Genomic DNA, 14,968 nt, shown 5'->3' with positions numbered 1-14,968 from the left:
CCCCAGCCAGCCCTGCACACACCCCCTGCCTCCACACACCGTGTGCCCCACACCTCCTCCTCCTCCTCCATGTGCAGCACCACTCCCACACGCTCAGTGCCGCACCATGCAGGCAGGGACACCTTGTCACTTCCCTGTCACCCTTCTGGCCAGTGCCAGCCCCTCACTCCAATTCCTCCTGGACTGTGGGCAGCAGCCCCCAAATGATGGCCAGGACAGCATCCATCCCAAGGATCCCATCCATCCTGGGTTCTCCCACGCCAGGCTGCTCGGGCCCACACAGAGCTGGCACTGGGCATGGGTCCCTTCTCCTTGCTGATGGGAGGGGGGACACCCAGCAAGGGCTCCACCACCGCCCCCCATCATGACACTGCCCCTGCAGACTGCCTGAGCAGCCTTGGCCCCTCTGTCCTGCTCCAAGCTCCCACAATTTTAACCCTTCTCCTGCTCTCTCTGGCACAGCACAGCCCAGCTGCACCCACGAGCATGCCAGCCTGCCCTCTCCAGGGATGCCCTCGTCATGGAGGGGATCTCTCTCAACTGGGGGTGGCACAGGGACTTTTCAAAATGTCCTGGCACACAATGGGCCATGTGGGGACGAGCAGCTTTGGTCCTGCCAGCTCCCAGCCCTGCTCCAGACCCGGGCAGAGCATCCCTGGAGGCAGCACGGCAGCAGGACAGATCCCTGCTCGCCAGAGGAGCGGTCCAGGGACAAGCAAGGACTTCAATCCCCAAGCTGGGGATCTTCCCCAATTCAAAGAACAATCACAACCAATTTGGCATTCAGCAGCTGAGAGAGGCTGGGAACTCCTCCAAGAGAAGGGGAAAAAAGGCTGAATTTCACATAAGAGATTGTGCTAGTCACAGGCAGACACAGCCCCACGTGCAGCCGAGCACAGGGAGCTCCATGGCCACCCTTCACCCTTCCCAGAAATGGCAGGGATGGGATGGGATGGGCAGCTCCTGCCCGGGTGACAGGAGTGTCCCCTGGGGCCATGCAGGGCCAGGTGAGGCAGAGCAGTACTTACCCCAGCCGGGAGGAAGGGGCCCCAGAGGATCATTGTCGGACGGGGCTCCGGAGGACTAGAGACAACAGAGAGAGCAAAAACACGGAATAAACCCCAGAGCCGGGATGGCTGGGAGGAGCAGAACATAGAGGTGAGCCGGCCAGCCCCGCTTCCACTCGCCTCTCCTTGGCCCACACCTCCCAGGGAACTAAAAAAAAAAACCCCTGCACACTCAAAGGGGGTTAAAAAAAGAAAAAAGAAAAAGGAAAAAAAAAAAAAAAGAGAAAGAAAAAAAGAAAAAGTAAATTTAAAAAAAAAAAAAAAAAAAAAAAAAAAGGAAAAAACCAAAAAAGCTCAGAAGCTCAGCCCTAAGCAGGGGCTGGGGCAGCCAAGGGGCAGCGGGGCAGGGGCTGTGCCGGCCCAGGGCAGCAGAACGGCCCGGAGGGCTCCGGACGTGCGCGGCTGCTCGGCTGCACCGCCGTCCCCTCCACATACACCTCCAGCCTCCTCCAAGAACCACACACAAGAGGGGAAAAAATATCGCAGGCCTTTCCAATGAAATCATTCCCACAAGCGCTGTCCACGCCCCGCGCTTCCTGGCGGGATGGCGGCCCCCTCCTCCGCGGGCAGCCCGGCTGCGGGATGCGCTGCACTGAGCCCGCATTCAGCCCGCCCCGCACAAAGCCCCTTTCTCCCGAGCCAGCCCCGGGCACCCTGTCCTGCCCCGCTGGCCTCCCTGGGCACGGAGGATCCCCGGCCTCCAGCGCAGGAGGGGGCCTGGAAGTGTTTCTAATGCTTAAATAAGAATTGTTACCCAAAAGGTAAAAAACCCATCTGCTGGAGGAGGGCTGTGTTCCAGCTTCCCGCACTGGGATGGATCCCAGTCGGTGTGGGCCCAGGGAATGCCACCCGCAGCCAGACCGTGCCCTCCTGCCTGGAACCAGGGGCCCCCCACTCCCAGAACGGCACCAAAACCTGGGTGGGTACAGCTCATGGCAGCCCAGCACCCCGAGGATGGCCTGGCACAGCCTGTGCCCCGTGTGCCAGGAGGCCTTGGGCAGTGTCCACCCTCTCCTCCCGGACAGGCTGCCCACGCACGCAGCGAGTCGTGTCCAGGGGGACCACACTGGTACCCCAAAAGTGCCAATTAAAGCTACCAGGGCAGAGCACCAGGCAGCTCCTGCAGCTCCCCACAGTCCCTGCGAACAACCTGGCCCCTGTGCCAGAAACCCTTGCTGGAAAGGATGCAGCACTGGGGCATCTGCTGGAGAGTGGTCCCTGGCTTCACCCAAGCCCCCCAGACTGTGCCTTTCCCAGGCTCTGCCCCACTGCTCATCACCCCCCAGCCATCCCCTCCAGCAAGGAGGGCAGAGGGATGCTGGAGGCAGGGGCAAGTCAAGCAGAAAGCCCCTGTGGGGCAGGAGGCAGAGCAGGAGCCATCACTGCTGGCAGCAGAGCTCGAAACAAAAAGTGCAATCGTTTCATCAGGCTAAATTTGGAGCCCGAGTCCCTCCCTCGGCAGAGCGCGGCCAGGGCGAGTCGCACGGCGCTGGAGCAGCTCCAAGGCTGGCGCTGGCAGGGAGCGAGGGACGGGCCCAGAGCCCCTCCCGGGGGAGCCCCTCCCGGGGGAGCCCCTCCACTGGGCTCTGGAAGGGTTGGAGAGACACCCAGGGAGGGACAGGCAGGGGGAGGAGAGGGGCTGAGCTGTTCCCGCAGCCCCACGAGCACACACAGAATGGACTTTGCACTACAGCCCTTCCCAGAGAGCAGCTGAGCTCCTCGATGGAGCCCTGAGCTCACTCCAGTCCCAGCTGGGACTCCTGGCTTTCTCTGGGGAGATAGAAGTCAATGAAAAGTTGGTCCCTGTATGCTGCCCACCTTCCCTCCACAGGTGTTCACCTGTCTCTGGCACGAGTGCAGTTTCAGCACTGCTCTCCAGGAGCAGAACTGCTCCAGCCTGGCCCTGGCCTTGTCCCAAGCACTGCTCTCCCTGCAGCCCACGGCCACCAGCACTGCTCAGGTCAGCTGAGGTGCTCACCCCCCACAGCTGGGTCCAGATCCATGGCAGAGGTGTGGACAGGACAGGTGTGGCCCCTGCCCAGGAAAGGAATGGTTGAGACCATTCCCTGAGCAAGGAAACGCAAATACTCTGCCCAAACCAGGCACGAGGGGAAGCAGCAGAGGAAGCAGGAGGATGGTGGCCAGGTCCAGCTCATTCCCTGCACTCTCTGGTCCCTGCAGCCCTCTCCACTTGTACCCCGCACCACGGCTCCCTCAGCTCCAACAGCAGGCTCTGCAGCCCCACAGGTCAGCAGCAAGGCTTGTCTGATGGGAGCTACAGGAGAATGTGTGGCTGGCCACATTGGCACTGGAGAAACCGTGGGGACAGGCTGCTGAGGACACCTCCCACCACCCTTCAGGGCCATGCAAGCTGGTTTATAAAAAGCGAGTCACTCCCCCAAGGCCTCTGCAGGCAGCTGAGGAGTTTGTGAGCTGCCATCCAGGCACTGCTCTGAGCTGACACAGACCCCACCCAGCCCAGCAAGCACCTTCCAGCGCTCCATGGCTCCTGGGCAGCCCCGGGAGAACAGCTGGAGAGCCAGGTGAGACCCGGGCACGGCCACACCTGCGCTCACCTGGTACAGGAAGCGCTGGCTGAACTGCTGCATGGCCCCTTGCAGCTGGTTGCGCTGCGACTGCCACTGCTCGTAGTTCCTGACGTACTCGGCCGTGGGGCGCTGCCACGTGGTGGTCCGGGTGTTGTGGTCCACGTAGTAATACCTGCCCCGAGGATCCACGCGTTTCTCCCACCTGGAAGCACCCAAGGAAGTTGTCACTGTGGGTCTCGCGCCGCTTGGCGGGTCCTGCGGACTGACACCCTCCGACCCTCCGTGCCCAGCTCGGCATAACCACTGCTTGCACACCTGAAGGGGCTCTTTTGGACAAGGACCCACCAGAAGGAAATACAAAGAATGGGCAACTCTTCAAGTAGCTCTTGCAAGGACACACGAAGCCTGACAGGGTGCTGGGACACCGGTGGAGCTCCCACCAGGATGCCATGAACGTCCCTCCAGGACAGCCGACCTCCGACCGAGTCAAGGCCTGAGCCCCCGAGCCCCTTACCCTGGAGGAAGGGGTCTCTCCCACGTCGTGGTCTTGTTGTTGTGGTCTACATAGTAGACTCTACCGTTGGGCAGCTCCCGCTGCTCCCACCTGCAAGAAAAATAGAATCATGAGGCAGGTGATGTGTGCTGGACCAAGAACATCCAGAGGGCTGCCCCTGTGGAGTCAGGGAGCCCAGCCCCTCACATCCTCGGCACTCCAACCTTTATTTGACAGGCCTGTGTGGCAGCTGCTGGGCCTCCTAGATGGAGACTCTGGGAGAGGGGCTGCAGCACTCTGCTTCAGCAACAGGCATAACTGGAGCACAAATTCCTAACTTCCCCCAGAAAGGTCAGCACAGGTCCCCCAGAAAGGATTTCACACAGGGTAAGTTTTATGCCCTGTGTTTCTGATGTTTTGGTTTGGTTTCTCTTAATACATCTTCAAAGGGGAGCATTTGAGCTGAGGCTGGGGCTGGGTTCTCTCCCTGGCAGCCCTGGGCTTGCTGCTGACAGCTGAGGCTCAAACATGCGTGTGGCCACGGCACTCGGGCTGGGGTGGCCCTGAGGACAGGTGACAGCGAGCCTGGCGTTACAGGGCCACGCTGCAACCATTCTTTGTGTGAATTCATTCATGAATTTACCCTGGCAAAGGTAAATGCTCTGTGGAGCCCGTGCTTTCTTGTCAGCTTTTATCCTGCAGCAGAGGAGGCGAGCCAGCAGCTGCTGACAGATAAAGTGTTCTCCTGCCACACTTCTGCTCCCACAGGCCTCTCTCCCCATTCAATCATCTGTCTCAATTAATCACCACAAAAAGCCCTCGGAAATTAATACACCAGCTTCTGTGTGACAGCAAGGGAGCCAGCCCAGCTGGCAGGGAGGGAGCAGGCAGCCCTGGGGATGGAGCTGCTCCGAGTGCTGCTGCCCCACGGCCTGGGCTCATCCCAGCTCTGCCCCACGGCTCCAGGGACAGCAAAGCCATCGCTGACCTCACCACAGCCACACACCTGCAGTGACACAGCTCAGCTGCACTGCAGCCTCTGTGGAGCCAATGCAACACCTGCACACGCTGCTGCCAGTCAGCAGCACTGGACCTTGGAACAGGTCAGAGACAGGGAGGGTATCCCTGAGGGAGAGTCCAAGGCAGGACCTGCTGTGCCCCTACATCATAAGAGTGATGAATGCCAAGCCTCACACTGCCCGGTTTCCTGGTCACAAACCAGCACCATGAACTTGATACTTCACGAGCATAAAAGCACCAGGACAGGCAAAACAAGAGTGAAATCTCTAAAGGGAAAATCAGCACAGCTGGGGTGTCCTAAGACATGAGCAGGTCTACCCCATGAGACGGATGGCAGAAGGTGCCCAGGCACATTTAGGACAGTGGAATTGCCCTGGTGAGCTCCTCCAGTCTCATTAACAACAGATTCACTGATCCATACGGCTCTGAGAACTTGGAAGGTACCATTTCTGTGGCTATAGAGACCAGAATTCCCATTATGAGAATTCTGCCAGGTTTCTGGATCCCTCTGAGTGCACTGATGACTGCAAAGAGCCATGTGGGACTGAGGAGAGCTGCTGATGGTGGCAGCCACTGCTTGATGCTCTGCATCCCCACCTCACTGCCTGTAAAAACACTGATGAGCTCACAAAGTCCTCACCAGCAGCTCCTGGGTGATGTGAGGAGTGAATCCGCCGAGGGCTGGCTCACCCTGTGAGTCACCGCTGGTGGTGATCAACCGTGGATAATGCTTCCACACGGAGATGGGGAGATCTCACGGAGATGGGGACACTGAGGACAACCCATCCTCGCTCACACCACCTTGCCCAGCTCCACACAGCCCCCAGCAGGGGAGAGCCACGGTTTTGGGAGCGCTGGATGGTGAGAGCTCTCCCCACAAGCACCACACTGCCACCATAAAGCACCCAACATGCCGGTCCCAGCCAGCTCTCTTCCAGATGCCCGCAGGCTCACGATAGCCATGGATGCAGGGAGCCACAGGCACTGGGAAGTGGCAGAGCTGAGGCAACCCTGCAGTCCAAACAAAACGCCCTCCTTACGTAAGGAACCACAGCCCCGTGGGCTCTGCCAGGCAGCATAAAGCACCTCTTTGTGTGGGCAAGGCAGCGCACACACCCCCCGCTCCGGCCGCCTGTCCCCACACGGGATCATCCCTGATAGGATCCAGATGTAGGAGCCAGCAGCCCCCTCCCCTCCCTTCACTGTCACTCCTCTCAGAAACCCCAGCAGGAGAGCTGGGACCCCCGAGGCCTGGGGCGCTGCGGCCGCAGCTTCGGCACCACACGCGCTCCAGCTCGGCGGGGGAACACTGCCCAGAGGATGTGAAGGAGGTTTTGGGCACTGTCAGGGCTGGAATTACTCAGAACTCCTTCCAGCCCTCTCCAACCCCTAGGACAGACTCCCAGTTGTGTGAGGGATGCCTTTGAGCCGCCACACCTGGTGCAGATGTTGAGACACGAAGATCTGAGCACAGCAAATGGCTCGGGATCCCCACATGAACCCAACCATCTGTCAGAGGCCAGAATGAGCAGGGAGGCTGGGGCCACCCTCCAGAGGCTGAAGTGAGTGCTCCCCACGCTCCCCAGGAAGGAAGGAGACACTCAGAGAACGGGGCAGGGCTCGGGAGGGACGTGCCTGGCAGCTCTGGAGTGGCAGAGCAGGAGCCATCCCCATGGGCCCTGCAGTGCTCCCACAGCCATCCCAGCAAGGGGCCATCCTGCATCCCCACCTCCCAAGCTGGGCCCCAAACCACCAGGCAGAATAATTCCGTGGTGAGGTGAGCCCGCCAAAAACAGCCTCCCTGGATCAGGGCTCAAGAGAACTGCAGCAGCTCATTTACACCACCCCAGGGACACAGCCTTGTGCAACCCCAGTTCAGCAAACCCCCATTAGCCCAGGACCTGCTCTGGCAGCTCTCTGGAAGGGCTCCCACTGTGGAGAGCTCAATGGATTCAACTCTGCTCTCCTCCTCTGGGAAACCCTTGATCTCTGGTCTCCCCCTGCCCAGGCCAGCACAGCTCATGCTGCCCTCCTTCCCCCTACAGATCCCACAGCTAGCACAGAAGCTGCTAATCAAAGGTGTCTCCAGAGATCCAGATTCCAGCAGCTCAGCCTGGAGAATGCCTCACTACCCCTTCAGTGTTCCTCTCCATCCATCTCCCAAAGCACAACAGCTTTATCCTCCTCCCTGCTCTGACACACCCGATTCTCTGGCATGTGAGCTCCACAGGGAAATGGGCAAGGAGGACATGGCCACCTTTCCACCTGGCTGGGCCAGGAAAACCCAGCCTGGTGTGTCTCAGAAAGCAGTGCCTGCAGCCTCCCAAGCCTCCAGAATCCTGAGGTATCTGCAGGCTTCCCCGCCCCGGCAAAGAAACAACAGCCTGTTTCCAACCCCAGGTGGGGAAAAGGAGACCTTCAGTCTACCTGGTAGAAGCAGAAAGGGGCACAAGCTCTGGCTGGAATAAAGGCCTTTTTGAGAGCAGTGGACTTTTCCAGCTGCCTGGAAACAGGAAGCGCCCAGGCCAGGAGAACAGAAACCCTCACACACCCGCATAAAGGCACAGTGAGCCGTTAACCCTAATTACCTGTGACTGACACGCGAGCGGGGCCCTGACCTTCCAGGCATCGCCTCAGCCAAAGCAAAATAAACAGCTCCCTTCATCCCAAACACAGGCCATTTCACCCCCCACCCAGAACTCCAGGGGTCTGACACAAAGGGAGAACGGTGCAGCTGCAGCACACCGGGGGCTGAGCCCAGACCCCAACTGCTGCCCCCCACCCCGAGCCAGCAGCTCCCATTCCCCTCCAGCCCCTTCCCGACATCCCCTGGAGGAGGAGGATGAGCAGCATCCACATTGGGAGAGTGAGCACCACTACTCCAGGGTCCTGTCCCCAGCAGTGGCCACTGCCTCTGTGGTGTCCCTGGAGCGTGTCCACGCCCTCCTGCTCGGTGGGAGCTCCCTGACAATCCACACTCAGTCTCCTGGGTGTTTTCCTCTGACTGATCCCTTGAGCACCCCGTGAGATGCTGAGAGGCTGCTTGGCACAGAGATGCCACCCAGCGGGTACAGGCCAGGCCCCAGCCCGGAGCATCCTGGGCAGACAGGCAGGACAAGGAGCACCAGCTGTGCCAGGCAAAGGGCACAGGATCCTGGCACCTGCCCCAGGCCCTCCCTGTTCCACTGAGCACCAGCATCTCCACCAGCTCCTGGGGCAGCACTTTCCCTCCCTCAAACAGCCTCTTGTCCCAGCACACAGCAGGGCCCCAGCTGGTTCCTGTCCCCCTCCCCGAGGGCCACAGGCAGAGCTTACCCGGGGGGCAGAGCATCCAGGGCGAGCAGGGCTGCCCGGGCCGGGGGAACACTGGGGGCTGAGGCCGCCTCCTCTGCCTCTCTGGAGCTGCTCAGGGCAGGAAGGGCAGGAGCAGTGGAGCCATCGGCCGTGCCGGATGCCGCCGGGGTCGGAACGCTGGCACCTGCTGCTGGCCTGTCCTCATCCATGTCCACGGCACCCACGGAGTCCCCGTTCACTGGAAGGGCAGACAGCAGCAGTCAGCACCAGAGAGAGGGCCCAAGGCCAGCTGATCTTCCCAGGAAGCAGAGCACGTGGCGGGTGACAACCCAAGCACGGCACTCTCAGTGCTCCCAGCCTGCAGCAAAGGCAGCACCTGCTTCACCCAGACCCCTCTGGGAACCACTGCCACCGCCTCCATCCCGAGACAGAAGCGGAAAGTACTCTGCATTTGTGCCCAGGGTCTCTGAGATCACAGAAATCATTCCTGACAGGCAGCACAGATCCTCCCAGTGCACTCTGCAGAGCTGCCTGGCTTATCAGAAGGAAAATCAATAAAAACCCATCAATCCACAGGGACAAAATTCCCAGGTGCTACAAGATGCATTATCTCAGCAGAGATTCATTTTCTCCACAGAAAATAGCCCTGAGCTCTGCCCCCACCTCCCACGAGCGCTGGGTCACCTGTGCCATTGGCCACGCTGTTGGCCATGCTGGTGGCCACACCATTGGCCATGCTGGTGGCCACACCATTTGCCATGCTGGTGGCCGTGCCATTGGCTGTGCTGGTGGCCGTGCTGTTGGCTGTGCCATTGGCCATGCTGGTGGCCACACCATTGGCCATGCTGGTGGCCGTGCCGTTGGCCATGCTGGTGGCCGTGCCGTTGGCCATGCTGGTGGCTGTGCTGGTGTGCTGTGAGCTCTTGGCCTGCTGCCGGTGCCGGCTCCTGGCACTGGGACTTTGCTCTCCACTCCCCGTGTTTCCCCGGGCTGCTCCGGCCGCATGTCGGTGCGTCCTGCGAGGGAAGGGAACACAGCAGGTGAGAGACATCACATGGGAAACGCCACTCCTGTCTTTCACCCTGGTCCTCTGCTGCTTCTGCACAGCCACCGGTGTCCCCTGGGAAGGGCCAGGATACGGTTCCGTGCCTCTGCTCAGGGCAGTGCCTGGAGCTTCGTGCTGCCTGCTCAGACCTGCCCACAGTGCTGGCACACACCTGCCGGTGGCAGAGACCCACAGAGCAGTCACCTGGGTGACACCACCTTGCTTTGTTGACAGGTGGTCACTCTACGTGCCAAGGAATGGCCCTGGATGCTGGCAGCCAGACACCTGCTCACCACAGTGGATCCCAGCTTGCTCTATCCATCCCTGCAGATTCCAGGAGATCCCACACCAGCCCCGGGTCCTGCACCACGGTGGGGACCCTCAGCAGTGCCTCGTGCCTGGCTCCAAGCCTAGCACAGAGGCAGGTGAAGAAGGTGCTCCCAGGACAGCTGTGGCCTCCAAAAAAGGAGGGAACAAGCAGTCGGGAAAGATGGGAGCTGAATCACAGCACAAGTTGTGACCAGCCCAGGTGTAGCTGCTCTGTCTCCTGGGGGTCATTGCCACCCTGGAGCTCACCTGCCACTGTTCTCCATGGCCAGGGCAGCCCAATGTGCCCTGGCAGAGCACCTGCAGCTCCCCCAAGCAAACTCGTTCCCTTGGAACATCCAGGGCTCCAAAGGCAGCACAAAAGCATTCCTGAAAAAGCTGGGTTTCACCTTAAGAATTCATTCCTGTGAGCAAGGAGGGGAACAGGGCAGGAGGAGAGATGCTGTCATCCCAAATCTGGGAGGCCTGGGGAGCAGAGGCAGAGTCCAGGCACCTCCAGCCAGGCTGGCAACCCAGACAGCAACCACGGATGGTAGAAACTGCAGGGAAAAGTACATCAGTTTCTCCCAGCCAAAATCTACCTTAAAAGGGCAAAACCCACAAACTGTCCCCAAAGTCTCAGGGCTGGCACTGGGAGGGGACAGCAGCTTGGCAGCAACAGGGCACAGATCAGTCATGCCACTCTCAGCAGCTCTAGCAACTGGAACCCTCCCACTCACTCCAAAGCTGCTCTCCTTGGGGAGTGGCTCATGGCATGGCTGGGATCGGGAGGAGACATGGGAAAGCAGGAGATGGTTGTTGAAAATAGATTAGATGAGAGCCAGGGGCAGAGCCAGAGCTGCTGTGACCACTTGAATGAGTCACAGACCCCTAGGAGGGCAGCCCCAGCCAGGGGCTCCTCGAGGGGCTCCTCACAGAGTGAACTTGGCTGGCCCCCAGACACGGCTCTGGGCTGGGGTTTGCTTTGGCCACCAGCACCCAGGAACATGGAGCATCTGTGGGTAGAGAAGGGGCTCCTCCCCCCCTATGAGGAGGTGAAGGGAGCCCCTCACTGCTGTGGCTCAGCAGGGCACACTGGTACCACCCACCTCCCAAAAGCTGGCTGGGTCCTCTCCCCACAGATCCCCCATGGTGAGGCCGGAGGCAGCACAGCCCCCGGAGCCCTGGCCAGAGGGGAGCAGGCAGGTGGCACCAGCCTGTCCCACTGGGAGCAACCTCTCTGGCATGGGATGGGTCTGGTCCCTGCCCTCCTCAGCACAGATGAGCTCAGAACTGCCCAGGGAGTTTTTAGAATCCAAAACAGGATGTTTCCAGGCTGCCAGGCGGCGGCACAGGGTTACCAGCCTGAATTAGCCAGCCCGCCGCCCAGCCCTCCTACGAGTGCTCCCATCTGGGCATTGTCTTTTAATAGACTCTGGAAACAAACCCAGCAAGGCCACAGAGCACGGCGGGATGGGAGCGTGCGCTTAAAATAGGAGCAAGGAAAAAACCAGGCAGAGCACGGATGGGAACGACGGGGGGTGGATGGAGCGGGGTGTGAGGATGGCAGCCCCTCTCCCATGCCAGGGGCAAGACCCTGCTGTCCCACATCAACCTGGGGACCTTGGCTGGCTGCCCCATTGTCTCTCCTGGGCTGGGGCAGAGGATGCCGAAGAGTTAAGGGGCATCAGCCAGGTGACATCAGCCTTTCCTCTTCTCCTTCTGCCAAGGCGGAGTCCCCTCGCCACGGTGGCCAACACGGACCCCAGCCAGGAAACCCAGGAATGGCCAGTTCCTGCAGCTGAGATGGCCAGAAGGTCCCTCATGAGATGCAGCAGAGGTGGCAGCATGTCTCGGTCTCACTCAGCACATCAGACCCCAGGCTGTGTCTGAGGAGGAGGAGGGCAGAGCACAGCTCCCAAAACACGGGGCTGAGAAATTCCCCCTGTCCCTGCCAAGGTGGGGGGAGGCAGCCACATCCCCCAGCACCCAAAGGAGAGAATCGTGGGATAGTTTGGGTGCAAAGGGACCCGAAAACTCATTCTGTTCCAGCTCCTGCCATGGGCAGGGACACCTTCCACTATCCCAGGGTGCTCCAAGCTCCGTCCAGCCTGACCTTGGACATTTCCAGGGATCCAGAGGCAGCCACAGCTGCTCTGAGCATCCTGTGCCAGGGCCTTCACAAACAGGGGTTGTGGCACCCATGGCCCCAGCTCTCAGCCAGAGCTCCCTCTCTCCCTGCACAGAGGGCTGTGGAATTTCACACCCAATCACCAAGATTAGCAGCAAATCCCAAGATGACATTTGTTCAGGAGAAGAAAGAGAAGCCCTGACCAAGCAATTTCCCTTGCAGGGACAGTGTAGAAATAGCTGAGGAGGAAAGAATGCCCCTTTTCTTCCCATCCTGCCGCTGAGCGACTTTGCCAGCATCCATCACCAAGCCCAAGAAAATAAACACGGCTCTGTGTATAAACACAGCAACCATCAAACAACATTCCCAAGTGCAAGGGACCCGCATTCCACTCCAGAGCACGCAGCTGCCTCCACTGTGGGTACGGAGAGCAGTGCTCTGCCCCACGGAGCAGCACCACATCAAGCTGAGCAGGATGTCCAGAACAACCCCAAATTCAGGTGAGTGCAGCATGGATTGAGAACGAGCTCTGAGGTTTCCACGCCAGGGCAGCAAGGGGATTTGGCTGATGGCAGCCACACCTGGCAGGTGTCTGAAGGTGCCCTGAACAAGTCCTGGCCAGACTTCACCACACTCAAGGTGACACCTGAAGCAGAATCTCCTCACAGCCCGGCTCAGTCAGGTCACTGAGCACTTCCTACCCATGGGGAGGTTCTAACACCTGGACAGCAGGAATCAACAGGAGCAGCCACCACAAAAGGGCACACGATCTGTGTTCACAAACTGCTCCCAATTTCCATCCCTCTCCCTCCTCGGGTGGGAGATGAACACACAACATGGAAAGACAAGGTCACTTTTTGAGCCAAAAACACCAACTCTGGTGTGTGCCCTGCAGGTAAAGAAGAAGCAGAAGAGCTCAAGGTGTGGAGCTTGTATTTTAGAGTGCTCCTGAACCTGGGCCACGCAGAACCTCCCACAGACAGACTGCAGGCACCCTCTCCACAGCCACACTCCTACCCAGAACATCTGTACAGGCTGCTGGGCCACTGCCATGCTCTGAAAATATAAATAGGTGTTAAATTCAACTCCATGTTGACAGTGTGACACGTCTCTCAGTAACCACAGCTCCAAAAGGAGCAGTGCTGAGCCACTCCAGCCCGGCAAGGAGGCAGGGCAGGGCAGGGCACAGAGCCAGGTGCAGGATGGCCTGCTGCCCAAGCATCTCACTTCCTTTGGAAGCAGCTGTTATTTCCCTGCAGCTCTGCTTCTCCTGCTCTCCCTGGACCTTTGTAAGCATCTCCCTGTGGCAATTGCCCAGAGGGGTATTGTGCTTCCCAGCCTGGCCAGGGCTGTGCTTGAGTGAAGAGCTGGAGGTCCTGGGATCCCCATTTGAAGGGACCCCACTCTGCTGGTTTGCCTGGTCACAGCCTGCCCCACCCCCCGACAGACCATTTTTCAGCTGCCAGTGGAGCAACTGTTGGAAACTCTCTGAGCCATCACAGACTTGATATTCCTCGAGACACCAGCACTTAGGAGAGGCTCAGGCCAGCCACAGCCCAGCTGTAGAGCCACCCCTCTGCACTCCCAGCTCTGCTGCCCCTCAGCACAGGCCACCCCTGCTCCAGACCTCCCGTGCTGTGTGACAGGGGCTCACTGTGAGATCTGGAGTGGGCTGCACAGCACAAGCACGATCCAGACACTGCCACAGCAACCCCACCATAATGGGCACATGGCATGGGACCCTCACCTCGCTCTGCTGCCAAAGCAGTTGGTGCTGGGAGGTTGGTGCCGGCCCTCCGTGGCCACAGCTGTGCTGGTGGGGTCCCGTCCAGGCACCTGGGACCCTGCATTGGGGAAGAACAAGGGCTGAAAAAAAGGACTGATCCAACCTCCTTCCTTCCCTTCCGCCTTCCAGAAAGGAGCTCCAAAAGCACAGCAGCCCCATCCCTTGCAGGACAGACCCCCAGCACCCAAGCACCCCCCACCTCACACCACAAAGCCCGGTGCCCCTAGCACCCCATAGCTCCACAGGGTCACAGGACTCTGCAGAGCTGGCAGTGCCAGGAGAGCACTGCATCCACAGCTACCAGGTCTCACAGGTTTTGTCTTCCAGCGACAAAGAGAAGGAGCCAAGCAATGCACCAACCCCTGTTTTGTACAAGCTTCACTCCCCTGGCAGCCCTGAGAGATCAGCCACCAGCCCACGACCCCACACACGCTCTGCCATGGGCAGCTCTTGTGAGTGCATCAGCAGACACTGACACCATTTCCTCAGCCCTCACAGCCAGCGAGGGAAGGGGCTGATCCGCCTGGAAGGCTGGAGGAGGGCTGGAGAAGGGCTGCTCCTCCCAGGCTGCTGGGGAGGCTGGTGTGAGCCCGTCGATGCTCCTGTTCCGCTCCTGCCGCACACTCGCACCGGCGGGAACCCACGGGGCCGGGGTCTCACCAGAGGTGGGCTCTGGGACACTGTCCTGGGGTCTCACTGGGGGTGGGCTCTGGGACACTGTCCTGGGGTCTCTCCAGGGCTGGGCTCTGGGACACTGTCCTGGGGTCTCACTGGGGCTGGGCTCTGGGACACTGTCCTGGGGTCTCACTGGGGCTGGGCTCTGGGACACTGTCCCGGGGTCTCACTGGGGCTGGGCTCTGGGACACTGTCCTGGGGTCTCTCCAGGGCTGGGCTCTGGGACACTGTCCTGGGGTCTCTCCAGGGCTGGGCTCTGGGACACTGTCCTGGGGTCTCACTGGGGCTGGGCTCTGGGACACTGTCCTGGGGTCTCACTGGGGCTGGGCTCTGGGACACTGTCCCGGGGTCTCACTGGGGCTGGGCTCTGGGACACTGTCCTGGGGTCTCTCCAGGGCTGGGCTCTGGGACACTGTCCTGGGGTCTCACTGGGGCTGGGCTCTGGGACACTGTCCTGGGGTCTCTCCAGGGCTGGGCTCTGGGACACTGTCCTGGGGTCTCACCGGGGGTGGGCTCTGGGACACTGTCCTGGGGTCTCACCGGGGGTGGGCTCTGGGACACTGTCCTGGGGTCTCACTGGGGCTGGGCTCTGGGACACTGTC

General features: G+C 60.1%; 1 protein-coding gene across 3 annotated transcripts in view; it reads right to left on the bottom strand.

The window, feature by feature from the left end:
- The window catches only part of WWP2 (WW domain containing E3 ubiquitin protein ligase 2), a 30,834-nt gene that overhangs the window by 7,110 nt on the left and 8,756 nt on the right, over positions 1-14,968 (bottom strand). Inside the window, exons 6-11 of one of the 3 annotated variants that reach the window (XM_058845632.1) lie at positions 13,653-13,749; positions 9,108-9,439; positions 8,445-8,661; positions 4,131-4,220; positions 3,644-3,818; positions 1,029-1,083 (exon numbers count right to left, since the gene is read on the bottom strand). In XM_058845632.1, coding sequence (XP_058701615.1) covers positions 1,029-1,083; positions 3,644-3,818; positions 4,131-4,220; positions 8,445-8,661; positions 9,108-9,439; positions 13,653-13,749 — 966 coding nt within the window. Of the gene's footprint in view, positions 1-1,028; positions 1,084-3,643; positions 3,819-4,130; positions 4,221-8,444; positions 8,662-9,107; positions 9,440-13,652; positions 13,750-14,968 lie in introns of those variants that run through there. The other 2 variants (XM_058845633.1, XM_058845634.1) reach the window with 2 other exon arrangements.

Source organism: Poecile atricapillus, chromosome 10 (assembly GCF_030490865.1).
Source record: "Poecile atricapillus isolate bPoeAtr1 chromosome 10, bPoeAtr1.hap1, whole genome shotgun sequence".
NCBI classification, from domain to species: Eukaryota; Metazoa; Chordata; class Aves; order Passeriformes; family Paridae; genus Poecile; species Poecile atricapillus.
The sequence above is the reverse complement of the archived record's forward strand: the minus strand, read 5'-3'. Positions and strand labels throughout refer to the sequence as shown.